This window comes from Peromyscus californicus, unplaced genomic scaffold (assembly GCF_007827085.1).
Source record: "Peromyscus californicus insignis strain IS unplaced genomic scaffold, ASM782708v3 Scaffold_6__1_contigs__length_162567912, whole genome shotgun sequence".
Classification (NCBI taxonomy): Eukaryota; Metazoa; Chordata; class Mammalia; order Rodentia; family Cricetidae; genus Peromyscus; species Peromyscus californicus.
This window is the reverse complement of record NW_026294584.1, coordinates 127,431,358-127,443,697: the sequence shown is the minus strand read 5'-3', so window position 1 is coordinate 127,443,697 and position 12,340 is coordinate 127,431,358. Positions and strand designations below refer to the sequence as shown.

The 12,340-nt window shown below is 46.5% G+C and overlaps 1 protein-coding gene across 2 annotated transcripts in view; it reads left to right on the top strand.

Annotated features, from left to right (window-relative positions):
- The first annotated feature begins 9,655 nt into the window (after window positions 1-9,655).
- The window catches only part of Rad18 (RAD18 E3 ubiquitin protein ligase), a 97,806-nt gene continuing 95,121 nt past the window's right edge, over window positions 9,656-12,340 (top strand). For both annotated transcript variants that reach the window (XM_052719780.1, XM_052719779.1), the window contains exon 1: window positions 9,656-9,789. In XM_052719780.1, the coding sequence (XP_052575740.1) occupies window positions 9,739-9,789 (51 nt within the window). In that variant the 5' untranslated portion in view covers window positions 9,656-9,738. The remainder of the gene's footprint in view (window positions 9,790-12,340) is intronic.

Sequence of the window (12,340 nt, the reverse complement as noted above, 5' to 3'; positions counted from 1 at the left end):
GCAACCATGCTCATCCAGGAGCCCCAAATCAGAAGCCTTTCATCTGACAATTATCTTTTTATATGCCTGGCCCCAAGTTAGCTATTGGGGACACAGATGGATGAGACCCGGTTTCTATCCTCCAGTTCTCAAGCTGCTCACAGTCTGATTGCACAAAACAATCACCCCAATCAATTCTGACTCAACAATTCACAGAACGGTGCCTCTAACTCTGAGGCACAAAATTGCACAAAGGGCAGATTTTAGCTGTCCGGCTGCTTTCCCAGCAAGTACGCATGATCGGTAGCTGAAATGTTTACTTCCTGCTCAGATCTGTTTAATAATTTTTTGATTTATGAATGACAAATCCCCCAACTCTAGCAACCTCAGGCAAGAGAGAATTGTCACCACATTAGAAATCCCAGACTGGAGCTGTCTTCAAGTTCAGGATGAGGCAAGGATGAGATGGGCATTGTTTTAGGCTATTTCTCTCGTTAGCTTACCACAGCCTAGTGGCTACTCAATGCTAAAAGCCTCTACTACCTACACCTCTTCAGCCTCAGGAGAGGCTGATGATTCTCCATCCTTAGAATTGAGCCACAGGCTTCCCCCTAAAGTAGCTTACCCCTAAAGTAGGGAATAGACAACTATAAGCAGGGGTAGACAACCTCCTAGTTACTAGGGTACTGTCATTCCCCATCCAGACTGTGTCAGCATAGACTAGCCTCCCACAGGAGATTCTGAGAGCTGCCTTATCCTGTAGGCCTGCGAGTAATGAGACACAACAATGGTTTTTCAGTCCTACTCAATTTTAGGGTGGTAATTACACAGCAGTCACTAACTGATACACTACAAAATGCTCAATCAAATACACTAACGTTTTCCACCTACCAGTGATGACGTCCATCAAGTTTGTGCTGTATGCCGAGTGCTTCACATGCTGTCTTAGGGTTTCTATTGCTGTGAAGAGACACCATGACCACGGCAACTCTTATAAAGGAAAATATTTAATTGGGGTGGCTCGATTACAATGTCAGAGGTTCAGTCCATGGCAGGAGCATGCCAGCAGGCAGACAGACATAGTGCTGGTTATATCTTGATCAGAAAGTAACAGGAAGTAGACTTATGACACTGGGTGTGGCTTGAGCATGTATGAGACCTCAAAGCCTGCCTCCACAGTGACACACTTCCTCCAACAAGGCTAGAGCCCTTCACTCACATGTGGCAAAGCTGCAGACCTTTCGTCCCAGGCCACTTCAGACTCCTATCATGTGTGAAACAAGATTTTCTTTTCTCATTGTGAATTCTGCCTGGCCTGACATTCACAGGTCTTTCATCCATTGACAATAGCTTGGTCCTTGCTTCCTTAAAGCTGTTGAGAAATGCATTAAGTTGGACTCAGTTCAAAGTGACAGAAACCCAGCATGGCCTGGCTGACCAGAAAAGGGGCACTTGGTGCACCCCCAGTGCCCAAGGAGGTAGAACTGGATGGAGGATGGGAAGGTGAGATCCAAGATGTCAAGTTCGGGCCCTCTGCCTTTCAGGTCTCCCTCCTTCACCGGTCCGTTCACCCATCCTGCTCCTTCCAAGTGGTGACGAAGACAGTCCAAAGGAATCCCGGCTTTAAACCTTAGCACTTAGCCGCCTAGGCTGGAAAAAGTTTATCTCTTCCCCAGCTCATGAGTCCAAGTCCCAGGACTGTCTCTGATTGGTCTATCTTGAGTCACATGCTTCTGTGGACCAATCAGTAAGTAGAGGATGGGTCTGACTGTTGCTAATTTGGTCAGATTACATGCCCATTCTTTTTTTTTTTTTTTTTTTTTTTTTTTTTTTTTTTTTTGGTTTTTCGAGACAGGGTTTCTCTGTGTAGCTTTGCACCTTTCCTGGAACTCACTTGGTAGCCCAGGCTGGCCTCGAACTCAACAGAGATCCGCCTGGCTCTGCCTCCCGAGTGCTGGGATTAAAGGCGTGCGCCACCACCGCCCGGCCTACATGCCCATTCTTGAGCCAGAAGTTCAAGTTTGTTTTTCTTGACCATATCAAGATAACCAGGGATGATTTTTCAAGAAAGATAGGTTTTGTCTTTTGAACTGTGACACCAGAACAAATCGCAAGGGGCCATCAACAGGCCCACCTCCGGGGGTCACCCCTGAGAAACACAGTCTTTTTTTCCCCATGATTTTTTTTAATTGATTCTTTGTGAATTTCACATCGTGCACCCCAATCCCAACCATTCCCGTCATTCCACATCTGCCCTCCACCCTTGTAACTTCCCACCAAAAGAAAATGGAAAAAAACAGTCTCTCTGTGGAAGCTGTGGTGTGTCACAGTGTGTCACACAGTCTACCCTTTTTCCAACCAGTTTACTTGCAAATGTTCATTATAATGAGTATAGGTCTGGTTTGAGTCCTCTGGCTTCTGCTATAGCATCAATACTGGACCCTCAACGAGACGCCTCTCAGATATCCTGCTGTTTCCCTGAGTCATGGAGATCCTGCTGCTTTGGTTTTACAGGACAGGCCCATTCACACACCCCAGCAGCTCACAGATGGGGTAGGTGTTGGGGTGGGCCAGATAAAAGCCCTGGATCTGGGCCTGGGTGGCAGCTGAGTTGGTCAACCGGCCAGCTCTCCCGTGTCCACACCCCCAGGGGCCAGCTCTCTCACCCTGCCCAGGTGAGGGGTGGGGTTGCTCTCCCATACCCTGTCATGGGGCCTGCTTTCCCACACCCACACCCAGCTCTCCCATGCTGCCCAGGTGAGGGGCAGGGCCAGCTCTCCCTAGTGCCTCCGCTGACAGGGGCAGGCCAGCTCTCCTGCATCACCAGCTCTCTTGCATCCACATCACCTCTGGCACCACCATACCGTGGCTGGTGAGGGCTTGGTCTAGCTCAATGCAGTACTCAGACATCAACACGGCCTTAGATGGCAGCCCAAACTAAGGAGGTCACATGATATGAGGTGGTGACATGGGCCATGGACCTTGACACAATCAGCTGCTGCAGAAAGGTCATGGACCCAGACATTGTCCTCAGCAGCATTATGGGTCTGTCCAGATGTCACCGTGGCCTCAGGTGGGAGGGCAGGCCTCTCACATCAGGCTGTCCCTTATCGCCTTTGAGTCTCCAGTTCTGCCTGTCTTCAGAGTGCACACACTGTCCCGCTTCTCTTTCTCTCCCATCTCTCCTGCACATGTTCATCATAGCGGTGCCCACCCCAGCCCACGCTGGTGCAGCAGTGGGCTGATCGCCCTAGTGGATCTCTGAGGCCTGGCTGCTTGTGTTGAAGTCCTGGCTTCCCTCCTTCCTGGGAAGCCGCAAGAAAAGTCTATTAAAAAAAAATAATCAGAATTTTTAGTCTTTTTTTTGGGGGGGGGGGAGGTAGGGGGTTTTGAGATAGAGTTTCTCTGTGTAGCTTTGGGGCCCATCTTGGAACTCGCTCTGTAGACCAGGCTAGCTCAAACTCACAGAGATCCACCTGCCTCTGCCTCCCGAGTGCTGGAGTTAAAGGCGTATGCCACCACTGTCCAGCTAGAATTTGTATTTCTAAGAATTTCATGCATGCAGTTGTACTTTAATCATATTCACACCCTCAATCCTCCGCCTGACTCTTTCTGGATCCATTCCCCACTTTGCAACCCCCTTCAAACTTCTTGCCTTCTCTCTCTCTCTTTCAAATAACCCACCAGTCCAATTTGTACTCCATCCTCTGGAGCTTGACTGACCTACCAGGGGCTACACTCGTCAATAAGACTAACTCTCTCTCCTCCCAAAGCTATCAACTGGCCAGTGCGCCTCACTCAGGAGTAAGCCCCGCCCCCGCTCCATACTGGAATGTTGACCGTCTTGATCTTCTACAGCCAACTACAGCAGCAGTGCATTCCTGAGTGCAATAGAGGCATCCTCTCCAGAAGACTGTTTTTCTCCAATCCCCCCCCAATCTAGCCTCTCTTCAGGGACCCCCTCTGATGAGGACCTTTAACCTCCCGGGATCCTCATCTCTAAAGTAGAGACAGCAACAGTGCCTGCCTCATGGGCTTGTCATTAGAATAGTGGTGGCACAGAGAAAACCCTCAGTGAAGAACAGTTACAATTATAGTCTTGCCTTTAAGGAAGCTTAATTCTAGGGTCCCACTCTTAAAGACCTGGGGTCTTCCGTGGGCTGCTTCTGTCCCCTTGCTCCAAATGGGGACATTTAGAAATGTAAATGTTTCTCAGGAGGAGTCTACACCTGGTCAGGCTCTGCTCCAAGATGGTGGGTTTGTTTGCTGTTTGAGATTGGATCTAGACTCGCTCTACTGGTGTGAACTTTTCATCCTCCTGCCTCTGCTTCCTGAGGGCTGGGATTACAGGCTTGTGCCACCATGCCTAGTTTTTATGGTACTAGAGTTTGAAATCTGGGCTTTGTGCGTTCTGGGTAGGCACTCCACCAAGGGAACTGAGCCAGGCTGTATCGAGTCTTCCTCTATCTTGCCAGCCCAGCTCCTAAATAACCACACAGAGACTTATTAATTATGAAAGCTCAGCCTACAGCTCTAACTAGCTCTTATAACTTAAATTAACCCGTATCTTTAATCTACGTTCTTTTGCATGGCTTTACTTCGTAATGCCCATGCTGCTTACCCTGAACCCCTGTCATCTCCCTTCCATTCTGCCCTTCTTCTTCTCAGCATCCTCTATGCCTGGAAATCCTGCCTAGCTATTGGCCATTCAGCTTTTTATTAAACCAATCAGAATGACATGTCTTCACAGTGTACAAAAAGATTATTCCACACCAGGCACTTAAAATTTCTATTTATCTTTATCTTACTGCCCGTGTGTATGTGAGTGTACTTTGTTAACGTCTTGGGCATCAGATCCCCTGGGACTGGAGTTATTGACAGTTGTGAGGCATCACATGGGTGCTGTGGATTAAACCTGGGTCCTCTGCAAGCACAGCCAGTGCTCTTAATCACTGAGCCATCTCTCCAGATTCCTCAGGCACTGTTCGAAATGAGTCTCATGGACTGTCTTGTTCTTGTCTAACAGAAAAGCTATAAATTCAAACTATTTTTAGCCTCAGTTTCAGAGAGGTAGGATAGTCTTCCTCAAACCATGCTTGGTAATCGGTAAACCTGACCAGGAGGTTTACTCACAGGACAAGTGACCAGTTGTCTCTGCTTCTCAGAATAATTTGTTTCTTTCCAAAATGCCTGGCCACATCTCTATTCCAACCAGACACCAGTACCTGCACAATCCAGACAGAGCCTGCTAGTAACAGACCCCTTCCTGTCTTCTAGAAACTACACACATGCTCTCAGAAAGGCAGAGGTGAGGCAGGAGGATCTCTCCTTCCCTCTTTTTTCCCTCCCTCCCCCCTCTCTCTTTTTTCATGATTTCTTGACAGGATCTCATTATGTATCTGTGCCTGGCCTTGAACTCCCAGAGATCTGCCTGCCTTCTGAGAACTGGGATTAAAGGTGGTTGTCACTACGCCCGAATTCTTTTCTTCTATGGTTCAGAAAAGGACCCCAAACATACTCAGAGCTCGTTAAAGTCAATTAAATGAAAAGACAAGATACAAATGAATTATGGATTAATGTGGTGGTGATTGACCATGTTTTAGCCTGTTTGAGCACTGCTCTTATATGGTACTATGTTGCCCCCATGTGGCCACTTGTAAGATGGCAGACATTAAACAACTAATTTTGATAGAAATTTTCAAAATTTTAGAATAATGCAGGAAGTAATATAGTTAATTTGTTATATATATCACTAAGATTTTAAAGTCATGTGTGTTTTCTATGTTACATTTGCATTTGAATTCCAAATATCATTGTAATGCATTAGCATACATCTTAAAATGAGATCAGCTCATTTTACAGATGAGAAAACTGAGGCATAGAGAGGTTCAACTAGTTGCTCAAGCTAATATGCACTGAAATCCAGACACTTTGCCAAAGCCAGGAACTCCTCATCCTAGCTTTTAACATGGCTGCCTGTATCTTTTCCAAAATGGGTCATTATGCACATGTTACCTCCTGTAGGAGACTTCCCAGGGCATCCAATTCATGGTGTTCTCCATTGAACCATCAGCTTTTGATGTATTGACACCCATTTTCCATGCTAGGAAATTCATATTCACTCACTTTCTTTTGTACTGTCTTGTCTATATTGTCTCCGTCCTTTGCCCCACCCCCAAACCCTGGGGTGTCCGCTCCTCACGATTAGGGACCACATCTGAATTGTCCACTTCTGTAGTTCAGGCCCTGGCTGGAAGGTGTCAGGGGGCTGGAAACATTTAGTAGAATGAATGGAGGGGCTGGATCTTGTAGTACCCTACAGCTTCGAGTATCAACACTCAGGAAGTAAAAGCAGATACCCTGTGATTCATAGCTAGACCTTGTCTTAAAAAACAAAAGGCTGAGGCTGGGAAAGATGACTCAGTGGTTAAGAGCATTTACTCCTCTTTAAAGAGGACCTAGATTCGAATCCAAGCATCTATATGGTAGTTCACAACCATCTATAATTCTAGATCCAGGGGATTCAGTGCCCTCCCTTTTTTTTTGTCCTCTGCAAACACCCATGATACATGTGGTATGGACAGACATGTTGGCAAAACACTCAAACACAAAATAACTAAAGCTTAGAGGTGTGTGTGTGTGTGTGTGTGTGTGTGTGTGTGTGTGTGTGTGTGTGTCTCGGGGGAAGTTGAGGCTATAGCGCTGTGGTAGAGTACTTGCCTAGTTCAGTTAAGGCCCTGGATTTGATACCTAGTACTGCAAACAGACAGACAAGAACAATAAAAATAAGAAGGGAAGAGAGGGAGAGGGAAGGAAGATAGGAAGGGAGCGGGGACAAAACCCCAAGCTCTCTAAGAGAGTGAGGCAGGTTATAGAAGGAGAGGGGATGGAGGGCAGAGAGGAATGCAAGATGCAAAGATGCTTTTGGCAGGTGCTCAGGACCATGAAACATCAAGAGTGAGTGGGTGAGTCCAAGCCAGGCCCCCACTTGGCTGGGAGGACATTGCTCTGATTAGAGCTGCCAGACTTGGCAAATAAAAGCACAGGATGACCAGGTTAAAAATTAATTTCAGATAAACAGGGAATAATTTTTTTATGGAGCTATCGTTGCCTGGCTCTCTGCTTGGTGCTAAGTGTTGTGGGAGATCCTGCCGACTCTAGTCTGCTTTTAAAATACAGAACATTTTGTTTTTGCTCCTGAATAAAGAAGCACAAATTCTTTATTGATCTAAAAGAAGGACAGATTTCTCAGAGACAGATGGCAGCTTGTTACAGGAGAATGGTTCTGGAGTCTTAAGGGAAGGAAAGCGGGGAGGTGTCAGTGTATTGGTCTGAGCCCATGGTGGCCTTCTGGAATCTGCTTGTCCCCTGGTACTTTCTTCCCCAGGTCTGGTGACCTGGAGTAGTGTTTAGCTCCCTGGTTGCTCCTAAAGAGAACAGGAGAGAAACATTCAGCTCAGGAGGAAAAGACAGCTTGGGAATGTGAGCTCACTGGTGATCTGCCTGTTCATCCCATCTCACCAAGTAGCTGGGGGCAAGGTTTCAGAGATGAGTGGCATGTGGCCTTGAGGCTCTGCACAGAGAAGGGAGTATCTTCTTACCCTTGCCTCTTCTCTCTCTTTCCTTTCCTCCCTCCCCTCTTCTCCACTTCCTCCCTCCCTTCCCCATTCTTACTTCTTTTCTCATATATTTCTTTTTTACTTTCCCAGCCATTTGTCAACTTAATTACCCAGTATCCAGATGGGACTCTAAAGGAATAACTACGGCACACTGGTTTTATTGTTATTGCCTATCTTTGCACAGATACCTTCTCCTGATGCACCCACAAGTATCCAACAGTGCCCAACTCAACCTAGAGTTCATTTGCATACTCTTCTGATTGGTTGGTACAAATCCACCAGGCACCTAAACCTCCACTTATCCTCCCTTTGCTGATTTGCTCAATCCCATGTCCTGGGATTCTCAGATTTGGCGCTGCTCCGTGTGCCCTTGTCTGCTCAATAAAGTGTCTCTGGTGATCTCTTTGGGTTGAAGTTAAAAATCTGGATTAAGCCTGAGCATTGCCACTGACAAAATTATGTGACCTTGATGAATCATTTTGCTGTTCTGACACTCTGTTCCTATATCTGTAAGTGAGAAGAATTGCCTTGACTGGATTCTTAGGAGAATATTCTGTGGTAGTTAGTATATTCTCAAAAGTCAGACAGCCTGAGTTCAAACCCTGCTTCTATTTATCTGCAAAATGCCCTGCACCCATGACCTATTTCTCTTTCTTCTGAATAATAAATTAATAAGCCGAATAAGTGCATAGCTGTGAAAACACAACAGTGCTTTGAACACAGGCGGTCTAATATGTGATAGATATTAAAGTCTATTGTCTAAATGTTGTTCATGGCATTATTGCCCAATTCATACGTGAGTGTGGGCTAGGAAAAATTAGTTGGCTCAGAGTACAGAGGTCCCTTATGAAGAACACTCAAAGAATGAGGCCCTAACCTGTTGGGCCCCAGTAAAGTGTCTATGATGACAACCGCACCTCTGCCTACTTCCCAGGAGAGCTCACATGCCTGGCCCATTGTAAGCCTTCACAACAAACATGTAGCATGAGTGAATGCATGGGCCACATGGGTGTCAGTGACATGGCAAGCTACAGAGCTCTGTCTTCAGTGGCAGCTGGACTAACTTGTGGCCCCTGAGACCTACTAAAGTGGAGGCCCACAGAAGGTAGGGGGTGAATGCTGAGCTGAGTGGCCAGGCTGGATGTGTGTTGGTTAGCATTCCACATGTAGATGATGGGATTCTGGCTAAACCAGCCTAAAGGGATCCTTGCTGGAGACAGGTCAGTGTGATAAGACATCACCTGGGAGGTGGATGAGGATGAGGAACCTATCAAGCAGTTGGAGTTATTTGATATGAAGATTGTGGTTCCTGTTAAACTGATTTAGTAATGCTCTCTGCTAAAACCAGGCCTTATGAGGAAGATTGGCTAGGAGATGGTTCAGGAACCGGACTGAAGTTTGGTCAAGGAGAAACTCTGTCAGTCTGCATGGGAAACATCTGGGAACTAAATGCCAGTATTAACGATGGTTATCTCTGAAGAACAGAAGTAACTTTAAATTAAAATTTAAGAGGTACAGGCTGGGGGAGTAGGTAAGTGGTAAAGCGTAGAGCACGTGCTTAGTGGGGATAGGACTGCATTTGACGCCTCCCCCTATATTTAAGGCAAGAGTTCCTATTTAGATCATGTAGGCTCTATGTGGCTCTGGTGGATGCCACAGAAAGCTCACAGAAAGCAGGGTTGAGACAGAAGTGTAACTGTAGATGTTTGCAAGGAGCAGGACAGATCTCTATAGCAACCAGAGAGTACGACCTGAGGGGAAGACAGGAGCCTAGACCTTGAAAACTCTATCAAGGCTTAGACTTCATTTGATTCCTGACTGTCTTTTTTCCTAATAAATCACCTCCGGGAATCTTTTGTTTATTCATTTTCTAAGACAGATTCAAGTTGCCCCCAATCATCCTCTTGTTCCCCGGGGTCTAAGGACTGCACCACTCCAGGCTGCACCCTGGAAGTCGCACTTTTCCTCGGAGGGCTTCCGAAGACACTGAAGCCTGACGCGGGCTAACTACAGCTCCCAGCATGCTGTGCGCTTCGCCTCGAGCGCGGCGCGCGTTGCCGACGTAGGCCGTAGCGCGGGGAATTTCGAGTAGAGGAGCTGCGTGGCAGGCCGGTAGCTGGCGGTCTTGTCAGGTGCGACCATGGAGGCCCTGGCCGAACCGCGGTGGCCTCCGGGGCTGGCGATGATGAAGGTGAGTGTCTCGGGAAGGCCGGGGCGCGGATGGCGCGGGTGCGAGCGGGGCGGCGCTGGCCGCGCGCCCCCGCCTCGGCCCTGCCCTGGTCGGCCTCGCGACGCCGGGCCTCAGTTTCCAACTCCCGAGACAGTTCGGGAGCGCATGGCGGCCGTACGCGGGGAGCCCAGGATGGCCGCCCTAACGAACCGGATGTTTTGGGTTTCAGTCACAACCGCCTCGTCACCAGGAAATAGTCACTGTAACGCAGTGTCAACGATGGTGACAGTTCATCCTCCGAGAACTTCCCTGTGTTCACAGCGATTTCACGCGTGGTTTGGGTGGACGTTACATCGGATGACGTTTTTATACTCATGTACCAAAGCAGGGGATCTGCTTACCATGACTTTCCATTTCTGGCAGAGGTTCAGGGGTGCTTCTCGTTCTTAGCACACCGCATCCGGTTTCTCCCTGATGTTGCCTTGCCTTACTCAATAATGACACATCTTTTTTTTAAACTTTTATTTATTTTGTTAATTTATGAGACTAGGACTTACTCTAGCCCTTGGCTGGCTTGGAGTTCGGTATGTAAACCAGGCTAGCCTCGAACTCAAAGATCCATCTGCTCCAGCATCCTGAGCGTTGGATTTAAAGTCATGGGTCACTGGCCATCCCTGGCTCACATCTTTTTAAAACAGAGATCAGAACCTAGGCCCAGCACTCAGCCTTTCATTTTAAAAAATTATTGCACACTGAATTATTTCACTTAACATTTACTTGGGCGGATATTTTTTGTTTTTGTGTTTTTTTTTTTTCTTCTAAGAATCACTCCTGAATTCAGGCTTTTCCCTTACTTTTCATAAAAACAATGTATTTACCTATAACAATTGATTATTCTTTGCAAGCAGATTTTGTTTTGTTTTGTTTTGTTTTTGAGACAGGGTTTCTCTGTGTATCCCTGGCTGTCCTGGAACTCCCTCTATAGATCAGGCTGGCCTCGAACTATGCCTCCAAGTGCTGGAATTAAAGGTGTGTGCCACCAACTCCCAGCACAAACAGGTTTTTAATAGCTATGTAATATTTCATCATATGGATTGTTAATGACAACTTTTTTGTTTGTGTTTGATTTTGAGACAGGCTCCCTGTGTAGTATAGGCAGGCTTGGAGCTTGCTCCTTAGCGCAAGCTGGTGTCTAGCTTTGGAACCTCTTGCTCCTGCCTCTGAAGTGCTAGGTTTAAAAGTATGTGTGTGTCACCATAATGGCATTTACTTATAATAATGTATAATATATGTAATACATAATAATATAATGGTATTTAAATTATTTATTTTAAACATTTGTTCTGTGCATTGAGTATTTTGCTTGTTTGTATGTATGTGTTTCTACATTCATGACTGGTGCTTGGAGAGGTCAGAAGAGAGCATCGACTCCCCTGGAACCAGAGTCAGAGATGGTTGTGAGCCGTCTATGGGTGCCAGGAATCCAACCCAGGGCCAGCTGATGCTCTTAACTGCTGAGCCATCTCCTCATTCTCTACAGTTTTTAAGTAATAGATTCATATGATTTAAGAAATACATAAAATGAAACATCTTCCTGCCATGTCCTTCGTTGCTCAATTCCCTGCTCTTGGTAACTATGATTTATCACTTTGTTGTACCTTTTCAGAATTTTCTTCATATATGGAATATCTACTTTTGCTTTTTTTTTTTTTTTTTTTTTTTTTTTTTTGTAGGGTCTCACTGTAGCTCTGGCTGTCATAAAACTATGAAGATCAGGCTGGTCTGGAACTCACAGAGATCCTCCTGCTTCTGCCTCCCAAGTGCTGGGAAATGTGTGCCGCTATCCCTGGCTATAGTCTACATTTTTATTCAATGTGTGTGTGTGTGTGTGTGTGTGTGTGTGTGTGTGTGTGTGTGTGTGTGTGTGTAGCTCAGGATGGCAGCCAGATCTAAATATTATGTATACATTGTTCTGCCTGCATGTATGCCTGCAGGCCAGAAGAGGGCACCAGATCTCATTACAGATGGTTGTGAGCCACAATGTGGTTACTGAGAATTGAACTGAACTCAGGTCCTCTGGAGGAGCAACCAGTGCTCTTAACCTCTGGGCCATCTTTCCAGCCCTCAGTACCTTTCTTAAACAAATTAAAAGATTTTAAGTTGTAAGAATAAATCCTGTCCTGTTTAGCTTGTTGTCCAAGTTGACACTGACTGTAGCTAGCTGTTTTGAAGGCTTCCTTGTTTGGCTGCACTGTGGTGTATCATGCATAAGTATTGGACTACCGTGAGGAGGATGGGTATTTCAGTCTCAGAATCCGAAGTGCTAGGATTGCAGGTGCATGTTATCATGGCCTACTAGAACCTTTGTCATGTTTGCCTTTCCTAGTCTCCAACTTGGTTCTTAAGCTGTGTGGTGATAGTTGCTATCTTCTACCAAGTGGTGACCATATGCCAGAGGATGGGTTCTGAAGAGCTAGAAACATGGGAGAAGAAGAGCAGGAAGGCAGGGCTAACAGTGTGGCACAGGAACCAGCAGTGTCGACTGTCCACAGCAGCTGGCATAACCTGAAAT